Source organism: Anabrus simplex, chromosome 11, assembly GCF_040414725.1.
Source record: "Anabrus simplex isolate iqAnaSimp1 chromosome 11, ASM4041472v1, whole genome shotgun sequence".
Lineage (NCBI taxonomy): Eukaryota > Metazoa > Arthropoda > Insecta > Orthoptera > Tettigoniidae > Anabrus > Anabrus simplex.
This window is the reverse complement of record NC_090275.1, coordinates 37,009,557-37,031,862: the sequence shown is the minus strand read 5'-3', so window position 1 is coordinate 37,031,862 and position 22,306 is coordinate 37,009,557. Positions and strand designations below refer to the sequence as shown.

General features: G+C 37.6%; 1 protein-coding gene across 2 annotated transcripts in view; it reads right to left on the bottom strand.

Moving 5' to 3' along the window:
- Window positions 1-6,376: 6,376 nt before the first annotated feature.
- LOC136883248 (interference hedgehog) overlaps window positions 6,377-22,306 on the bottom strand; it is a 304,457-nt gene continuing 288,527 nt past the window's right edge. For both annotated transcript variants that reach the window (XM_067155456.2, XM_067155458.2), the window contains 3 exons: window positions 16,220-16,439; window positions 11,450-11,778; window positions 6,377-8,211 (listed from right to left, as the gene is read on the bottom strand). In XM_067155456.2, coding sequence (XP_067011557.2) covers window positions 8,056-8,211; window positions 11,450-11,778; window positions 16,220-16,439 — 705 coding nt within the window. In that variant the 3' untranslated portion in view covers window positions 6,377-8,055. The remainder of the gene's footprint in view (window positions 8,212-11,449; window positions 11,779-16,219; window positions 16,440-22,306) is intronic.

Below are 22,306 nucleotides of genomic sequence, written 5' to 3'. Positions count from 1 at the left end.
AATGTGGATGTATTGCAGAATGTTGAAGATCCCATGGGTGTATCATGTCATCAATGAGGTGGTGCTCTGTTGTGTTGGAAAATCGTGTCCAGTCTTAACCTATGCAAAATGCAGGAAAGCTGCTTATTTCAGTATCACGTACTCAGAAATAAACAAATATAGTCCGATAAAAAGTATCATAGAAGGCAAGAGAGAAGGGAAATACAGAAGAGGGTGGAGAAGATTGTCCTGGGCCTGGAGCCTTCATACACAGCAAAACAGTGATGATAGAACGAACGATAGAACTGTACTCCACGAGCACCTACATCAGAGTGACTCCGGCTGGAAACTGGATTGACTTGACAGAAAGGTGCATCTGTCAACTACCACTCTTCTGTCCACTTCCAGCTCACCAAGAAAATGCTAGAGATAAATGGGGGAAATTTCCTACAGCAGACATCATCAAGTAGTTGCTCTAGGGAGCAGGTGCTACTTGCTCTGCTCGGGATGGCTGACCGCCGTGTGAGAGCAGCACAGGCGTGTTGCACAACGTGGCGGTACTTTCAGTAACCGCACAAAGATAATGTCACCATATGAATAATAATAATTTGGAGCATGGATCATGCGGAACGAACCGGATGCAGATTATAGAGTATAAAAGCAAAGCAAAGCAAAGTCACCTCCGTACAGGCCATGAAGGCCTTTGGAGGAGTGGAAGGTAAAGGCTTCCACCATTGTTAACCTCGGCACGTGATGGGGTAGAGTGGTTAGCTCTGCGCCCGGCCGCCTTTGCCCCCAGGAATTAACCTGGTACTCATTTTTGGTGTAGGCTGAGTGAACCTCAGGGCCATATGCACCTCTGGAAGTGGAAATCTCGTTTCTTAAATTTTACTGACGGGGATTCGAACCCACGTCCTTCCGGGCGAACCGAGTACGCCTTTACCGCCTCGGCCAGGCAGCCCCTATAGAGTATAAAAGGGCAAAAAAATTATTCATCAACAAAGGAAAAATACAGCACTGTCCTGAATAAATAATGTTGATGATTAAGTAACTAAAGTTTTGGTATACGTGCATTTATTGAAAGAAAATATAGGCTTCAACGTCGTGTGCAAAGAGAATAACGTGTATCTCCCACCGGCCTTCAGGGTGTATTACACCATGCACTTCCCCTCCATGCTCGCTCAGCTGTTCTCGCTCCTCAGCAGTGGGAAGCAACGTGGCTCCGAAGTTGTTTCACTTCGAGTTGACACTAGTTGTCCTACAGCATTAGTAATACACATATTTAGATTATAATACTGATATTTACAGATGGGGATTATAGGCACGAATAAGTTAGAATGCAAATTTATTTGAACAAGGCGCAAGTATCATCTAGTCGCTCTACAGCTATGTCGATGAGTTGTATACATTTTAGGGGTTCTGATAGTTCAGATTGCTAATATTTAGGCAAATCTCAGTGCAGAACCGTTGTGCGGGTAGAAGACTCTTGCGCCTTGTTCAAATACATTTGCACTCTAACTTATTAGTGCTTATAATTCCCATCCTGACTAATATTATTACAAAAGAAGATAGCGTGTTTGGTTCTGTTTTTCTTCGGGTCTTCCCTCTTTGCCCTTCTCTTTCATGTGTACTGCAAAAGTCTGTATATAAACCAAGTGCAGTATCAGCTTAATGAAAATGAAAACCTACAGCCTGTTTTCCAGTCTTTGACCAGGTCAGGGATGTAATGAATGAACCCGATATAGGCTATTATTACAATGGGGTCGCCACTCCCAAGGTGATATTAATGACTGATAAATGCTATGAAATGAGAATGGAGAGTGTTGCTGGAATGAAAGATGACAGGGAAAACCAGAGTACCCGGAGAAAAACCTGTCCCACCTCCGCTTTGTCCAGCACATATCTCACATGGAATGACCGGGATTTGAACCACGGTATCCAGCGGTGAGAGGCCGACACGCTGCCGTCTGAGCCACGGAGGCTCTAGTATCAGCTTAATATTAAAAAAAAAAAAAAAAGGAAAGTAGATACAGATGTACAAAGCCTTTGACATTATCTCTCTAGCAGCTCTCTACAGAGTTAGCTGTTGTACCCGTCGTTGATGGAACTATCAGTTTGCATGTGTACGATCACATTTCTGCCATACCTTCATGCTGTTGCCAGGATTCTAAGACACGTAGATGGACAGCCTTGTCCTGACAGCGGCTTGTCGTGATGTACTCTTTTCCTGGCTCTCTGTTGGCCTGTGCAGTTAAATCTTTTTTTTATTAGGTTAAGTACAGAGGGATGTACAAAGTTATCAGCTCTTGGACTTAAACATCCAGACGACCACCAATGATACTTCCCTTACTTTTTTGCTGTATCACAAAAAAGTTGGACAAAAAAGTTTTGTAAGTACTGTAATGTTCTAAATCAAATTTGTCACAAGCAATTTTCTTCTAAAATCAACTGTTAGAGAGATGCATCAAGTTTTATGTTTTAGAACCCTCTGAATCCCCCTCCTGGTGAATTATTTTGAACAACTTATTGCTAAGATGCCACTTGCTCTGATTCTAAATTTAAATACCAAGCTTTGTGAAAATCCTTCTATCTGTTTTCACATGATTCTCTAACAGACAGACAAAAGTTAAACTGAACCTGATGTACATTATTTTTTGTCCTGTCTGGCATAAAAGAACCAAGTATCAGGTTAATATTCAGAGTACAGACAGGAGGATGATTTAATATATATAAATTTTGGCAATGGAGATCATAACAGGAAGCCAGTTAAAAGTATTGTAAAAAGGGTGCCACTTACCAAAAGATGGTAAGGAGGAATGAATTTTTGATGCCCTGTCAGGAAATAACAGACATTTAGAAATTATACTTCTACTTTCGGAGAGGCATATAGTGAAGTACAAGGATTCAGTCAACAATGAAAATGAGTACCATGAGAGATAACTACTTTATCCCACTTACAGTAGCAACGTCCGCCTGCGTAGCATAACGGTTAGCACTATAGCTGCCGTCCTCGGGGCCAAGGGTTTGATTCCCGGTACTGCCAGAAATTTAAGAATGGCAAGTATGTGGTGAAAATGGTACATGCAGTTCACCACCATTGGTGGTGGGGGCTGGAGAGAAATGCACTACCTCAGGACAAGGATACAAGTTTACTTTACAGTAGTAGCAAGGTTGAGAACTGAAATCTTTACATTACACTGCTCTGCTCTATGGGCCTTCATGGTCTGTATTAGAATGGCTTTTTTTTTTTACTGAACATAATATGTACACTTACTTCAAGAAGTTTTTAGAATACCTTTCATACACAAAATGATCCAGATAACAATTTTTAAAGAAAACCTTCATAACAGAGAAGTGTCCAAAATGGAAAGTAAACTGGGACCTACTTACAAATCCACTGTATCACAGGTTTCACTGCATTTTAATTTACTTTGATATATTCCAAATTATTAAAGGTAAGCAAAGTGAATGAATTATTAAATGCAGTTAATATACAATATTAATATTCTGTAAATAACTTGTGGTGTCATAGGAAACCATTTCACAGCATCAATCATCAATGTTATAAGCTAAAGAAGCTAGACTTTTTGTATCACACTCAATTTTTTTGACTGATTTTTATAAAGTACAGTAATTCATTAATATTATCATTATTCAGAACTTTCTTCATTTGAAGGCTGCCACAAGGGCAAAATGTATCCTTACAGTATTAAATTTTTAAACAAGAAAAAAAAAAAAAATTCTTGGCAAGATTTGAAACAGATCTTTATACCGGTAATTGAATGTCAGGCACTTCTTGTGCTACAATGAAACTCTGTAAAACTGCACAAAAACTTTTAACAGAAGAAAAATTGACTTCTGCGCCAAGTTACCTTTCATATTTTTCCCATAATTATGCAATAAAATAAGAAAGAAATTAGAATACCAAGTGAAATATGAAGTAGATCATTTCAGTTACATGAGAGTAAGAAGTTCAATATAAGAATTTTCACTGTATATAGCATGATGTTGGTAACACAGAGAGTAAAGAGGTATACACAAGTGATGCCTTATGTTGAACAACATTGGGATCAGTTTCAACGCAGACTTCGTCAGACAGGATGTCAAAAATTATTTCAATGGGATTCACTCAACAGTCGGGGAAAAAAAAAAAACCACACGCACACACTCTCTGTCTCTCCCTCTCTCTCTCACTCACACACACTCTCTCTCTCTCACACACTCACTCTCTCTCTCTCTCACACACTCTCTCTCTCTCCCTCTCTCTCTCTCTCTCTCTAGTATGGCGGACTTACTTTTATTTCTTTTTTTTTTAATCAGAAAAATAGGCTGACAATATTTTTAGATAGATACATACCTCATGATAAATGGACAAAATGCTTATTGGACATTACAAAAAGATGTCAAGAAGAATACTACATTTATTTATAGAACAAATTTTTACAGCATTTAATGTACAGCATGTACTGTTAGTCCCGGAGATCTTTGGTCATGTGGAAAGGTACACAGCTGATGACGACTAAGCCACATGCTATGATGATAGCGTGGTATTGCCCAAACAGAAAATATAGCCCAAGTGTGCACAAGCAACACACCATATGCTTCACCACGCTGAACTACACATAGTTATGCCGATGTAAGCAAGTAGACTGACCCTATCTCCCGGGGAAGATGGTATGACCTCTCTAGCAAGACCACAGAACCCAGCAACTAAGAGTACATTATTATTCACAACTCCATTAAGAATGAGAGGAAGAACAGCAACTTACCAGCTGTTGAAAAAATAAGTTATAGATAAATTAATATAGTATAAGTAATAAGGGGCTGCATATTTTTTTCCTCAAATTAAAATTATTTATTTAAGGTCTCTAGACACACCTCCCAGTAATGGGGTGTGTGCTTACTACAATTACCAGAACCAGCTGAGATCAACACTCTAAAACATAATCGAAAGAATTAATATTAACTCATTTGTTAAATGAATTAATAATATAATGGATCAGATGACTGAAAGTAAGTACTGGTCTCTTAAACCATTTTATAGTAATTAACACCTACTTCTGATGAAGAAATTAGTTAATTCATAACATTAGTATGTCATGATAAAATAATTTAAAACTTCACCTGCTACAAAAGTACAAAAAGAAATGCAAGTCTGGAAGAAATAATGATGCAGACCTTTACTGCTTTAAAAATTCTCAAGAATACATATACAGGGGTTGCAAAATTATAGACACAAACTGCAGGGGTGTGAACAGGGCAATGAAACAACCTAACAAACATAGGTCAGGAAACAAACCGTATCCAAGATATGATGTAATCACATTATAAAAGCTAATGGTGTCTATGCTTATATGTTACCAAATTAGATCTCAACAGCATCTTGTATTTCTGGTGAAATCTGAAACAGTTGTCATGATATCTCCACTGGCATGTCCATACAAGGACTGGACGTTGACTATCTTTTTGTTAGAAAAGGTGTTAGGTACCATGACAAATGCTTCAAATGCCGCTACAAATACAAGACGCTGCTGATGTCCAATGTGGAGCCAGGTATATACAATTGTACTTGTGGTGAGAAGGCACTAGTTTTTACCGCAGTGGGTTGAGGACAGCAGGCACATCAATGGATTGAGTACAGTCATCACACAAGTCTTGTGGGGCAGTGAAATGGAAGGGAAAATGGATCTACTTATGTTCTAACCTAATTTAAATTATGAAGTATTACTGACAAGCCAAAATGGAAATTTAGAGAAGAATTTGGGAGTGTTACAAATGTAACTGATCATTCAGGGGCTAGTGACATTAGAGCGAAAGGAACCAATGTATCACCAAGAACTGAGCGACTGGCCAACAGAGTAGTTCAATATTTAGAGCTGGACATTAACAAGCAGTAGCTCCTGGCATGGCCAAGTGCAGTCGTATTTTGAACACACAATATCTGGAACGTATTACATCATAACCCTGAGACAGTGTTACTAAGCAAATTGGCTAAGCGATTTGTGTCATGTATTGCAGGAAATCAGATTAATTTTCCGTATCAAATCTTATTTACATTAAATCAATAAAAAAATGTCCACCTGTTTGATACTATATATTTGCTTTAAGCAAATTAATTATTTATAGTACATGTTTCATCCCCTGGGAACATCTTCAGGCACATTACATTGCAAAACATTTCTCTTCTTCTCAAAAAATATCTTAAAAAGTACCTTGTTATTCTTAAAAACAATATTAATTTTAAAAATAATTAAAATCTGTGAGGAGGGCTGAGTGGGGCAGTGAAATGGGAAAGGAAAATGGTTCTACTTACGTTCTAACCTAATTTAAAACATTTTCTATTCATCGACCAGATGTTAAACATTTTTTGGTATCCAGCATTTTTATTCACTGTTTCCTAGTTGTTTATTATTAAAAAAAAGTTTTTGGAAATAATTTTTTCTTGTTGATATTCCGTTTTTATTAAAAAATACTGTTCTCCTCAGCTGCTCTTTTCCAAGGCGAATATTGTCGTTTGATTTCATTTTATGAAAATGAGTCTCTTGAATTCTGTTTATTACCAAAAGAGCTTCCCCAAAATCTTGTTATGTTGGCAACCTGCTGTGTCCTTGGAGGGGTCTGGCGGCAAAGTATCAAACAGGTGGAAATTTACTTTTGGGTCATTTAAGCGTTAAGATTGCATTTGGGAGATAGTAGGTTCGAACACTACTGTCGACAGTCCAGAAGATGGTTTTCCTTGCTTTCCCACTCTCTCACCAGGCATATTCATATCTTAATTAAGGTCACAGTTGCTTCCTGCCCAGTCCTATCACATTATTGCTGTAATATTTGTCCAAATCAATACGATATAAAACCAATGGAAAGACATTATTAGGACTTTACTCCTTGTTTCATTGTTCCATACCCACCTCCACAGGTTGCACATACACCCTGCACATGTTAATTTCATCCATTCTCTAACTTGTCTCTCACTGGTTCTGAAATATACCTGCAGATTACACCAAACAGCACAACAACAGAGAGGTCAACAGCAATGCTTACTTGGAAGAATGGAGCACAATCTCTTCTTGACATCCCCTTAAATTGCATTGCACTAGATATTACCCTATATATACAGTACACAGTCTCATTCTCCAGTTCTCATCACGCACAACCATTGGATTTGTAGAGTGTTCAGTCCAAAGTGAAATAAGGAACATTGAGATTGCGAGTCCCAGCACACGACCACACAGACAGCCCTAAAGAAATGCACACATGCACAGATAATGATTGTGTTCGGAGAATACATGCATACTGAAGTAGACATAGCAGAAATCCACATTCCTGCTTTTATTAGTTGATCAGAAAGTTATGCCTCAGTGATATATCAACAGGCACGACAAATATGAGATTCGTAAAACTGAAGGCATGACAAATGCAGGCTGAGGCAATTTATAATTACAATATTTTAATATCAACATGGCTTTTGTCTCTACCACTTGAGAATATTTTATACACCAAGTATTTGTAGAACCTGGGGTGAAATACATGTGAACGTCTTGTAAAAAAAATTTATTTCTCAATAAGTGCAATAAGTAAACCATCATCCATTTCAGTAAAATTTATCCTAATGAGGGATGTTAATTGAAATTTGTGTTCACAATGCTTTCACCATCGCACTTTCTGATTTCCTTACTGTCTACACATGAACTCTCAGTATTAACCGATATACTTGGGGTGATGATATTATATTGAAGATTACTTGTCTATCATGTAATTCCTAAAAGGAACAAGGCACCATAACATATCAATCAACAGGTACTTGTGTTATTGTCTTCTATTTGTCACGTACGTATAAAATATTTGTTTCAATTTTACTCTGGACTGAACATATAAAAACAATACTATAAAATACGCATTAGTTTTAAAAAGTCGCTAATTACATAGACTGTTATTAAAACTCAGTACCACTTAAGAGCTGCCACGGATATTGTTCTCACGACACACAACTTTCACTCGAGCGTTCCTTGTGTGCTGATAAAGAGTATTTAGATCCTTTCACGTCAAACAACACACGTGTCTACAACTTTCTCACTTTCAACACGCAGATCCTCTCCAGGTATTAACGTCGCTTGTAGTCCCATCTGGGTCCAGTCGAGTGTCCGCTTCTTCAGCCGAGCTGGCACCGGCTTCACTTCCGTCTTGTCTGCCTCGGTTATTGTTTTGTATGGACATCTCTACCACATTCTGGTTCTGAAACAATAACATTTTACATGAGATACAAAACAAGGATACTGCTCAGAACAGTAGAACCTTGATTATCCATCTCTTTATAAAACAATCACCGGATTATCTGGCAGCCTTCCAATGTTTGAAATAATCCCACCTAAATGTGCCTGTTACAACATGACAAGTTGAGGTAAGACCCTGGAAGCCAAACAATATAAGCGCTAGTTCTGGCACCCGGTGTGACAGAGAGCAGGGCAAGTATGAGAGAGAGGTTTTTTAACATTAAATCTTTCTTTAAAAGAAATTATTTTAAGTGGTCCACCTTTTCCAATAAAGTTAGACCATCCACTTAATAAATTGAAATTATAGTCACATTTTACACGTAATACATGTTTCAACCCACAACGGATCATCTTCAGCTACTGACAATTGTGGTAGACATCTTGAAAATCTTAAAATAGGTGGTCATATATGATAAAAATGAGATGAGAAACAATAAGCAAACTTAAAACTTTAGTAACAATATGCAGTGTCTTTCTTTGGTCTAAAATATTTATTCTTGAGTGTAAAAAGATCAGTAGTGATGATAGTGATGTAGAGTAGTCTTATATGTAAATAAACAAAACAGCTACTTGTTATTTGAGAACAAATGGAGCGGGGGAACATCTTTTATGCAGTGCTGTGACTGGACCTTGTTTCTTCAAGTTTCCTAGTACTCCCTTTCTGGCATGTAATGTCCGAATTTACATATAAAATTAAAAGTTTAGTTTAACAGTTCCACCTTTTCAATACAAATTTTTATAATGCGGGTTACATTACAAATGAAACATTTATTTGGAACTAGTTCCGACGTAAGGTCAAGGTTATTATCAGCCAACAAAATGAATTGCACAACATATTAAATAGTCCATAAACAATGTACAGTACATATATCGCAGAAACATTGTGGTTTGTCACTATAAAGTTAAAAGTTGAAGATGAAACAGTCACAATGGAGATAAAAGTTTTAAATTATGCATAAATTGCATTAAAGTAAGGCACTTAGCTGCCGGTGAAGGATGATTCAATTTGATCAATCTGGATGCCGAAAATTCTTCAAAATTTGTGTATCTTTCGCTACAAAGTTCTGACAGCTCTAAGTCATCATATGGTAGCAGTAGCATTTCTAAAACAATTTATGCACACGCAGTGAACAATGTAGAAACATGGTACATTGATGTCCAAAGAGCTTCTAGTTTAATGTCCCTAAAAAACTGAAGGAGAAAGTTGCACTTGAAAGTCAAATTATTTCTGTAAAGTAGGTGGAGAAGATTCGCAGTTCAATGTGGAAACAAGTGAACTGATAAATAATAATAATAATAATAATAATAATAATAATAATAATAATAATAATAATAATAATAATAATAATAATAATAATAAAAAGCCAAATTAGTACAAGGGCTGTTGGAAAAGGGGGCCGATCGAATAGTAAAAATATTCGATCGGCCCCCTTTTCCAACAGCCCTTGCACTAATTTGACTTTTTATTATTATTCTTCTTATTTATCAGTTCACTTGTTTCCACACTGAACTGTGAATCTTCTCCACCTGCTTCACAGAAATAATTTGACTTTCAAGCGCAACTTTCACCTTTAGTTTTTTTAAGGACATTAAACTAGAGGCTCTTTGGACATCAATGTACCATGTTTCTACATTGTTCACTGCGAGTGCATAAATTGTTTTCTAAATGCCACTGCTACCATATGACGACTTACAGCTGTCAGAACTTTGCAGCGAAAGATACACAAATTTTAAAGAATCTTCGGCATCCAGATTGATCAAATTGAATCATACTTCAACGGCAGCTAAGTGCCTTATTTTAATGCAATTTACACATAATTTAAAACTTTTATCTCCATTGTGACTGTTTCATCTTCAACTTTTAACTTTGTAGCATCAAACCAAAATGTTTCTGTGATATATGTACACTGTTCATGGACTATTTAATATTTTATGCAATTCGTGTTGTTGGCTGAAGACGAACTTGACCTTTGGTTGAAACTACAGTAGTTCCAAACAAATGTTTCATTTGTAATGTAACCCGCATTACAAAAATTTTTATTGAAAAGGTGGAACTGTTAAACTACACTTTTAATTTTATATGTTATCACAGTTCAATATGGACCATTCTACATGAAGTTTATATCTCTTAATGTGTGAGTTTTGCAGTAATTAAGACTGATTTTTTGTTATATACACTGTGGTATAGCTGAAATGCTGTTTCCATCTTTTTTTGCCCTTACCTGCAATGCTATTCTTGGTAGCCCTGTAGGAATTATTCTCTCCCCTAGATATTTAAACTTCTGTACTCTGTTAATTGTTCCATACTTAGTGATAATATTCTGTGTTGGATCTCTTCTGTCCTATATCATTAGTTCTATTTTTTTTGTATGAAATTTGAAGCCCTGCCTTTACAGCAATCTCTAAGTGTTTCAGTCTGTACCTACCTTAGCTGTTTCTGTGTTGTCTGCGAATGTTTGCTAAACAATCAAACCTCCCCAGTACTATTCCATTTTACACTCCTAATTCTGTCAACCTCTTCCTCCAATCTCTGACCACTTTTTCGAGTACAACACTGAATAGCAGCGGTGAGATCCTGTCCCATTGTTGGGCATCTGTTTCAATCTCAAACGGTTTTGACAACAAACCCATAAACTTTACCTGTGATATAGTGTCAATGATTCTTAGTTTTCTCATCAACCCTAAATTCCTCTAATGTATTTATCAATGGTGTTCTGTTCATCGAATTATATGCCTTTCTAAAGTCAACAATCACTAAGTTCTTGGCAGTGAGTGCACGGAGTTGTATTATAGAGTTTGAATTTAAAATTTGTTCACTGCACGATCTCCCTTTCCAGAAACCTGCCTGGTATTCACCAAGATCTTTGAATATTTTCTTATAAAACATATTTTTAGGGATGGGTTATTGGTGGGTTCCTAGTTTTGGCAATGAAAACATCACTCTCCTACATGTAATACAAGGTAAGATTTAAATGATTTACCTTTCAAAATAATATTGCTTGTGGTGGGGCTCCCTAGAATATAATTTTAGCCTTTGCTAAGGTCAGAACCACTTCCTTCCCACTATCCCTTCATCGCCAAAAATCTATCAGTATTAGTGAAACATTTAATTGCTAACAAAAACGCATACATTTATAGATGGTTGAGAAAAACAGAATAATCTATCTTCCAATCACTTCTTATAACACAACCCAACTCACCTTGTCCTCGTCTGAGTCTGCCAACGGGTTGGTAGTGATGTTCATCTTGTTACCGCGTAGGAAGCCATTCTGCTGCAGCCTACCGTTGATAAGGTTCTTGCTATTAAGAGCAAACATGTTCTTATCATCACCTGAGCCTTGAGTAGGTTGACTGTTATTGTTGGAGCGATGCCTATTACACAAGAACACTCCCAAGAACACAGCTGCTAACAACGCCAAGCCTCCCAACACTGCACCAAGCACCACGTACATCTGGTTACCAGGTAACTCAACATTGGTCACATTTGAATTTGCTTCCTCTGTTACTGCAGGTGTCTCCGTCGGAGAAGCTATTAACATAAAATATCATATATCATATCATAATTTCACTTTAAACTCATACATGTATTGTATTTAAGTTTTAGTTTGTATTGTGCTGTATGAAAAGAACAAAATACAGGAAGGCAGTGCTTTGTCACTTCTCTTATTATCACCGCGATTGTTACTGCAATAAAAGCACTAAGGAGGAAGGGGCAACAGGATTTACAAGCATTTGACGAGATGGTGATTTAGATTCACAACTAAGTATTTATTTATTTTCCACCTAGTTGATACAATGATTGCTTAAGGCAATTTAATGGTTAAAAGTGATACATGTTTCGTATATTATCAACATCTTCAACCACATAACACTGTTTAGATGAAAAATACATAAATTGACAACGTAATGCTTTAGAGGAAGTGTCCTTAAAATGAACGGCTTGTGCCGTGTCAAGAAAATAAGGTGAAATTCTTAACGTTTCGCAGAAAACTGTGCTCTGCGTCCTTAGAAGAATTCTCGACTGTCCACGAGAAAGGCTTCTATTTCTATTAAAACGTTCCAAATTCAAAAGTGTCATTGTTTCATTTCACCTTATTTTCTTGACACGGCACAAGCCCAAAAGCCTATACAATATCATTGTATTATAGAGTTTGAATTTCAAATTTGTTCACCGCACGATCTCCCTTTCCGGAAACCATCAACTGGAATTTTGTTGACACATGTTCTATGCAAAAATTGGTTTAAGAAAAGAATGTGAAAGAGACCAGCAGGCAGATACAGAGAAAACAGAAGAATGTAGAACAGAGAGGTCAGGATTGGGAGAGGGTTAACATAATTACCATAATTTTAAGGACACTTCCTCTAAAGCATTAGTTTGTCATTTTATGTATTTTTCATCTAAACAGTGTTATGTGGCTAAAGATGTTGATAATATACGAAACATGTACCACTTTTAACCATTAAATTACCTTAAGCAATCACTGTATCGACTAGGTGGAAAATAAATAAATACTTAGTTGTGAATTTATTGAAGTGCAATACGGCACCATGAAGCTGATTTTATGTCATGGTGATTTAGGGTGAATCTGAAAACGATGTGGAAGAGAGGCTGCAAAGATCGAGTCAAGAGTTCGAAAGACATGGTTAAAGTATCAGCAAGGCTAAGATGATGGTGACGAGGATAAAGAGGGAAGATGAAGAACCAAAAACCAGATTAAATGGAACAAATCTGGACAGTGTACCAGAATTTAAGTATTTGGGTAATACAGTGTCAAAAGATAATCAAGCCAAACATAAGGTGAATAATCGAATCAGCAAGGTAATACAATTTTACACCACCAAGTAAGACAACTGCTATGGGATAAACAAGTACCGCCAAAAACCAAGGTAACACTGTACAAATCATCATGTATAGCCTGAAAACTACCACATTAACGAGAAAGGACAAACCGAGTAAGTGGCCGCCGCGCAGTTTGGGTCACATAGCTATCAGCTTGCATTCGGGAGATAGTGGATTTGAAATCCACTATTGGCAGCCCTGAAGATGGTTTTCCGTAGTTTCCCATTTTCACACCAGGCAAATGCTGAGGCTGTATCTTAATTAAGGCTACGGTCACTTCAATCCCACTCATAGGCCTTTTCTATCCCATCATCACCATAAGACCTACCTGTGTCAGTGCGATGTAAAGCAAATTAAAAAAAGAAAAATTATAAAGGACAACTTGAAACTTAACAAATAAGGTTTCTATTTTCTATGTTCCAGAAAACTAGGAAAGACAAAATGAGGAATGTAAAAATCCAAGAAGATGTGAGGATAGGAGACACTATACTATAAAAGGATACAAAAGGCAAAACTTGTGGGCTGGCCATGTAAAAAGGATGAGTGAGAAAAGGATCACAAGAAGGGGATATCACTGGCTATTACTCATCTCCAAGTACATGCAAACCATGAACAAGACTAATATAAACCTGCAGACCTGGGAAACACTCACTGACGATCACCTAATTTGGTGACAATCTATCCCTGCTCCTATCAAACTATTTGAACAAGAATATCACAGTCATGGAAAGTCCAAACAGCAGGCTTTGCTAAGCCAAGCCATGCCCTCCACCATCTATCAACTAGAATTTTGTTGACACATGTTCTGTGCAAAAATTGGTTTAAGAAAATAATGTGAAAGAGACCAGCAGGCAGATACAGAGAAAACAGAAGAATGTAGAGCAGAGAGGTCAGGATTGGGAGAGGGTTAAGAAAGACAGGTTCATGGACAGGAGATGGAAAGGACCTGTACACCATACCTGGGCGACTGGAGTTCATCAACAGCGATAATAATAAACACTAATTGTACTACCCGTTGCTGATGGGTTATTGAATAACTTCAAACCATAGAAATTTTACAATACCCTTCCAGCTCCTCTGTCCTTATCATATACTCCTGCACACAACAGAGCAATTCACTGAAGACTACAGCTATGCTTAGGGTTGTCAAATATCCCAATTTTGGTGGGACTTCCAATATTTGGACTTCAATTTCATAATTTCCCACTTCTTGCTCTGCAGTGCAAGTTTTCCTATTTTCATACTTTTGTAGAAATAATTTCTGCTGCCATTTTAATTTACCTCAAAGCTGTTTTCTATTCAAGTTTTCTATTGCTACTACATAAAACAGATTATTATTTCATGCACTTTTTGTTTTTTAACATCTCTAGCATTTCAGTTATTGATAATAATCAAAAGCGCTTGAAGCTGAATATAATCAAATGAATCAAGCCTTTTGTCTAATTGATTGATTTATACAGTGTCTGATTCAATACAATAAAAATAAGACTGTGGAAGAAAGTGGGGGGAACATTCTTTCTTTTCTAAAAATATTGATGCTCCATGTACGAAGAAATTAATTAACATGAAGTTGGCTGCTGCTGATTCAAATGCAAATGTACACTACATTTTTCCACTGATGAACAGGTGCTCTACCATTTTGGTGAAGTCAGAATCACCTGGGTGAAAGTCCAATGGGGCTTTTGGTTCCAGTCCCTATTTTTAGATGGCACTGGAGGTCATTCACAACGTGTAGATAGTTGTAGGCAGGTGATGTAGATGGCAGGCAAGTAGGCATGAAATGAGCGATTTTAATAATTAAAGGCTCTTTGCCTCTGTGAAATACTTCAAGTCTAACCTCAATCAGTTGGCCCTTCTGACAAAGAATTAGTCATATAAAGTCAAGTATTATGGAGATAATATTGCTGGATTGCAATGAAACCGATTTTAACCAATCAATTAACCTTGTTCAAACTCATATCGACTTTAAGCGATAGTTCCCACGATGCTACAGTATTTGTGTTGTTTGAATTCCAAGTGCCCATGTGCCTGTGCTGTAAATCTTTGTTCCATGTGCTTGTTTATTAGAAATATGTCTTTGGAAGTCCTCCTGAAATCCTATATTTCCTGTTTGATTACACCTCAAGGGCTGGAAGCTGAATTGTTCCATTAATGTATTTCTATATATTTCCTGTCTCAGTGCATTTAATTCTGTTATTTTTATCTTCACGTGGTCGTACTTGGATACTGATGTGATACCCATATATTGCGTATGCTGTGCTCTGCAGTCTTGCTTTTGAAGGGATGTATTATTTTTCAAAATATCAGCTATGTGTTAATGTGTCAATCATTCATTTCATGGTAAAGCAACTTTGTGGTGAGAGGTTATGGTGGAGGTTATGCTCTCAGTAACATAGTATGCCGTACGAACCAGGGGGTATCAGATCATTATTTACAACATACTACTGTACTTGAAAATAATAATATATTAATTATAATGTATTGGAAATGGAAATAGTACAACTGCATTATAATCGTCGGACTAGGTGGTGATGGGCTGGAGGGAGGGCATGAGTAAGGAGGGGGGAAGGAGGAGCTGCGGTCAGCGTAACCGGATGTGCGTCACTACGCTGGAAGTTACTTCTCTGCACTATCTGTTGATAATGATAGTAAGGTATAGCACACAATGTGCATTTTGGCACTATCTCTGACTGCGGATTGAAATTACTAGCACCTTGTGGCTTGGCACCAAAATTTATTATTGAGTTCCATCTCTATTCTATTCTATCCTCTTTGGTCAGAATTTTAAGTGTGTGTCAAATCCAAACTTGAATATTAAGACTTTTTCATTGCTACCAAAAGTGACAAGAACATATTGAAGGCTAGTTCTTCAGAAAAATATGGGCAATAGCTGAATTTCTGGTGGTACGAAATTTTGTTTAAGTACTGAATATTTTTTTCTTTTGTGATACCATACCTTAATTGTTACTGTTTTTACATAACTAAAGTAGATACAAAACAAGGAACATATAGAGGCATTAAATAGTAGTAGTTACATATGATAATTTCCCTACTTTTTTCTAAATCAATTTGGCAACCCTAACTACGCTACATTTCACTACAAATGATGTTCATAGAGTATGCTACTTACGCAGTGTCTTCTGTGTAAGAATAGTGCTGAAGTTAGAAGCTTCATCAATGGTGAAGCTCTGCAACTTCATCTCGTAGGCTGTATCAGGAGCGAGATGGGTGATGTTGAACGATCGTGTCCCCTCTCCTTCTACCGTAGCCTGGATATAGTCCCCTGCAGTGCTAGCAGCTCGGTAGTAAACATAGAAACCATCCACAGGGACTCTTGCAGAATTTGTATACTACAACAAACAGCAATGAATCATCATATAACACTGGCTAGAACAGAAAATAAAAAATTACAAAGTGCAAGAACTCTTCATAATAATTAATGTTATTGGTTTTAGATTCCACTAACTACTTTTACAGTTTCCAGAGAAGCTGAGGAGCCAAAATTTTGTCCTCTAGGAGTTCTTTTATGTGCCCGTAAATCTACCAACATGAGACTGATGCATCTGAACACCTTCAAACACCACTGGACTCAGCTGGGATATAACCCACCAAGTCTTACACAGCCTGGCAGGAACTCTTGAGGAAAACAAAAGCATTTCATTTTGGGAAAATAAAATCACCCTGGACAACAACCCTACATCTTCTTCTACTGCTTTTCCCTGTGGAATCACGGGTGTGAACTGTGTCATGGGATTTGGCCCCGTTTTACGGCTGATTGCCCTTCTTGACGCCAACCCTATGTGGAGAGAAGTAATTACTACTGTGAGTTTCTGTGGAGCTTGGTAGTGTGGTATGTTGTATGAATTTGAAGAGGAGAGTGTTGAGACAAACACAAACATCCAGTTTCCGAGCCAGAATAATTAATCAGACGCAATTAAAATCCCCGACCAGGCTGGAAATCAAACCCGGGACTCTCTGAGCAGAAGGCCTCAAAGCGGACCATTCCAGCCAAGGAGTCAGACTACGACGGCAACCCTATATGGAGGGATGAATTTGCCATTGTTTGTTTCCGCACCACCCAAAAACTTAATATGAAGACTAATGCAGTTCATTTATAATGACAGGTCCTTGTGACATGTGCTAGAGGAGAGAGGCAAGCAAAAAGAAATGCACAAAACAGTAATGTCAACATCTTAATATTTAGATGTTAGCAATATTTGTCAGTATTGGCATGTCTATAAGACGTACAGTCTTTGTGCATCCACGTCCATCACAGACTTGAGTCCAAGTACCTGGCTATTCACTACGCTGTAGACTTGTTTATAACTGATTCTGTCAATATTGCTTTCTCTGCCAGTATCTTACCTCACTGCCTGCACAGAATTTAAAAATATATATATCCAGAGGTACTGCTTTTCTTTTATCACTTTGGTGTAGGAGCCTGTCTGTTACATGAAAGCCCTGGGTTCAATATTTGGCTTGTCAAAGGATTTTTAACACTCAGGACCAAGCCCATATTTTGTATGTGTCCGCAGAAACCAGGCAAGTTTGGTCATTTACGAAAAATTCAGTCTTGTACATTTGTACCCTACTTACTGCATTCAAACAGTCTGAATAGTGTATATCTATGTTCTTTATCACTCTGCAAACAGAAAAATAGAAAGTAATTTCAACATTTTTGTTGCTGTATAAAATACATTAAATTATGAAAGTGATACAAGCAAGAAGAACAGTACAGCTTTAGAAGTGCAAGATCTATAGTGGACCCAATCTTCAGCATGAGGCATCCGGCCATAAAACTTGGTCTAATTCATGTTAATGCCAACCCCAGATGATTGGGAAAAGACCAGGGAAGAAGAAATTTTGGTGATGGTGATTATTGTTGATTATTGTTGTCACAACTAGTTTTTACAACTAGGGAACTATCCCCTCAAAACTAAGTTTTCAGACCCCTGTGAGTGGGGGATGGTAGAATACGTTGACTGTACTTCCTGCCTGTTGTATGAGGAAACTAAAACAGGACCCAGGGTCTCCTAATTTGGAAGCATGGGTTACCACTGTGTCCCCAGCTGAGCCTGGGATTGTTTCGACTTATTAGTATCAAGTTTCTTGGTTTTATCTTTCCTTCTCACCTTCCATGATTAATTCTTGTTATCTTCCAACCCTGACAATATCAGGTTGCGACAACTAGGGAGTCTTTCATTTTCACGTCCTTCACACCTCTCTCTGTGGTTAGAGATGGTAGAAAACATCCACAGTAACCCCCGGCTGTCGTAAGAGGTGACTAAATGTGGGACGAGAGCTCTCAGATCGAGAGCATGGCTTGGCGACCATAGTTCTCCCCTTTTAAAGATAAAAATTTCATTGTTCCGTATTGAAAGTATTAACGTTAAAAATTAAATAATTGAAAAAGAGGTTCAACCTATTCAATACATAAAAGAAAGGAATGTAGTGATTACATTCTTATTTAATAGTGATTAGAAATGGGACCGGTTTCGACCCTAGTCCAGGTCATCGTCAGCCGTTCAAAACATAAAAAACAAGAAAAACAATGCATATGAAAAAGAATAAGTGAACTCTGGATCGGTATAAGATGAAATATAAATTGATGATGGGGGTAGAAATTGTGAGTCACTTAAAATAAAACAGTACGTAATATTATAAAAGGTAGTACGGCACACGCAATGATAAGTAAAGTCTCTCAATGTTTATGAATAGTGGAGAACGGTCAAATGGGTCAGTTTTTACACTCTGTCAGGTACAAAGTCACAACACTATCGAACAACATATGAAGATCCATAAATATTTTGAAGTCGCAGACGAATAGATTTATAGAAGCAAACTGCCAGCTCTCGGTGATCAGCGCGGCACATCCCAAGGTCATGCGCTGTGGTCTCGAACGCCGAAGTAGAATGGAGAATATCCTGAAGGTCCAGTATTTGCCTCGGTTGCGGGAAGTTAAGTACGTATATATAGAAATATACAACGCAATTCAGTATAATTGAATGAGTAATTGTGCTCCTGCTGAGTTCTTGGAAAACAGTTGACTTGAAAAAACAATTGTAAAGAGAAAAAAATGTAGTAAAAAGCGCAATATCGGAAAACAAATGAAAACATATATGCACAGTGCGCTATTTTTTAAATTGAAAAAATTTAGGTCATGATTGAAGTAGTCGAAGTTGGCTCAAGACAAGAGTTAAAATTTGAATGAGGAGAACCGAAATGAAGGTAGTGGGTTTTTTTTTTTTAATAGAAAAGGTAGAATAAATTAATACCGGTAGAGGAAGAGTGATAGTGAAATAAGAGAAGAATAAAGGAAATTGAAGATAAATGGTGTTGAAGAAGGATAAGATAGGGAAATGAAAGAGGGGTAGTTTAGGGTGGGTTAGGAGGGTGGGTTATTGGAGGTAGAAAATGTGGGTGGGAACTTTGTAAGGCATGGAAAATAGAATTGGGGTTTTGAAATTTGGAATTCTATTTTCCATGCCTTACAAAGTTCCCACCCACATTTTCTACCTCCAATAACCCACCCTCCTAACCCACCCTAAACTACCCCTCTTTCATTTCCCTATCTTATCCTTCTTCAACACCATTTATCTTCAATTTCCTTTATTCTTCTCTTATTTCACTATCACTCTTCCTCTACCGGTATTAATTTATTCTACCTTTTCTATTTAAAAAAAAAAAAAAACCACTACCTTCATTTTGGTTCTCCTCATTCAAATTTTAACTCTTGTCTTGCGCCAACTTCGACTACTTCAATCATGACCTAAATTTTTTCAATTTAAAAAATAGCGCACTGTGCATATATGTTTTCATTTGTTTTCCGATATTGCGCTTTTTACTACATTTTTTTCTCTTTACAATTGTTTTTTCAAGTCAACTGTTTTCCAAGAACTCAGCAGGAGCACAATTACTCTTTCAATTATACTGAATTGCGTTGTATATTTCTAAATATACGTACTTAACTTCCCGGAACCGAGGCAAATACTGGACCTTCAGGATATTCTCCATTCTACTTTGGCGTTCGAGACCACAGCGCATGTGGATGTGCCGCGCTGATCACCGAGAGCTGGCAGTTTGCTTCTATAAATCTATTCGTCTGCGACTTCAAAATATTTATGGATCTTCATATGTTGTTCGATAGTGTTGTGACTTTGTACCTGACAGAGTGTAAAAACTGACCCATTTGACCGTTCTCCACTATTCATAAACACTGAGAGACTTTACTTATCACTGCGTGTGCCGTACTACCTTTCATAATATTACGTACTGTTTAATTTTAAGTGACTCACAATTTCTACCCCCATCATCAATCTATATTTCATCTTATACCGATCCAGAGTTCACTTATTCTTTTTCATATGCATTGTTTTTCTTGTTTTTTATGTTTTGAACGGCTGACGATGACCTGGACTAGGGTCGAAACCGGTCCCATTTCTAATCACTATTAAATAAGAATGTAATCACTACATTCCTTTCTTTTATGTATTGAATAGGTTGAACCTCTTTTTCAATTATTTAATTTTTAATAGTTCTCCCAGCTGAGGCTGACATTGATTCCACTTACTTATGCCATGCTCCTCACTTTCATCTATCCTATCTGACCTTCCTTGGTCAACTCCTGTTCTTTTCTGACCCTGACAATATTCGGTTTGCAAGGCTTTAATTTTCATGCCTTTCATGGCTCTCCCCATTCTTTTCCTGGTACCTTCACTCTTTGAAATATTGGACCTCTTCCACTTTCCTCCTGATTAGTCTTAATAGAGAATGGTTGCCAATCTGTATTTCCTCCTAACACATTCAGTGCAGATCACGCGCCTAATGCGTCATGGGATGTGTGCTAGAAAATGTGAATCTCAGGTTTCTCCACACGGTAAGAAAGACTCTCCTTGTCATCCCACACATCGCGCTTGTCCAATCTAATATCAGGTTCAACTATAGCCAGATTTGCGCAGGCATATTCCATTTCCCACGTATTTCCATCCACAGTTTTCATCATGCATCATCATTTAACTTTGGGGTCTTTGAGCAGCAAGACAACTTCAATGCATACATTAAGACATATGATGGAGAAAAGATGGGAGTTTGGAAAGGACATGGTGATGACATTTATTGACATTGAGAAGGCTTATGACAGTGTGCCCAAACGAATTAACAGAGTGGAAGTGTAAATTATAAAAGCTATGTACACAAATTGTTTTAGTAGTGTGAAGACTAGTATAGGAAACACAAAATGGTTTAAAGTTGAAACTGGTCTCTGACAGGGAAGTGTACTATCCCTCATACTATTCATCATAGTCATGGATGAAATTCATAAAAACATTAAACAGAGATTGGGAAGACAGGCAACAAAAGCCATGTTGTTTGCAGATGATATAGTGATATGTGGTGAGGATGAAACGGAAGTGTAAAAACAAGTAGATGTACGGAATCAAGAGATAGAAAAATTTTGGATGAAAGTAAGCACAGAGGAATGTAAAACAATATTACCGAGCTCGATAGCTGCAGTTGCTTAAGTGCGGCCAGTATCCAGTATTCGGGAGATAGTGGGTTCGAACCCCACTGTCGGCAGCCCTGAAGATGGTTTTCTGTGGTTTCCCCATTTTCACACCAGGCAAATGCTGGGGCTGTACCTTAAGCCGATTCCTTCCCATTCCTAACTCTCTCCAATCCCATCATCGCCGTAGAACCTATCTGTGTCGGTGCGACGTAAAGCAACGTTTAAAAAAAAGTTATGACAAGGGGAAGGAAGGAAGGAAGGAAGGAAGGAAGGAAGGAAGGAAGGAAGGAAGGAAGGAAGGAAGAGGAAAGATAAAACAGAATGGTAAAACTCTGAAAGTGGTTAAAAGTTTCAAGTACTTGGGAAATGTGATCACAGAAGATGGAAAGATTACCTATGCAGCTGGATCATGGACTACAACAAAACGAGAGGACAGTAGAATACAGGCAGCGGAAATGAAATTCCTAAGAGGTATCGAGGGCAACACCAGAAAGGATGGAATTAGAAATGAAGAGATAAGGAAAAGGACAGGAATCTTGGAACTTCAAGACAGGATAGAAACAACAAAGCTAAAGTGGTATGGGCATATGATGAGAATGGGAGAAGAGAGAGAGAGAGAGAGAGAGAGAGAGCGAGAGAGACAAAAAAAGCTTTTTTTTCAGAGAAGTTAACAGGAAAGAGACCATGAGGAAGTCCCTGAAAGAGGTGGACAGA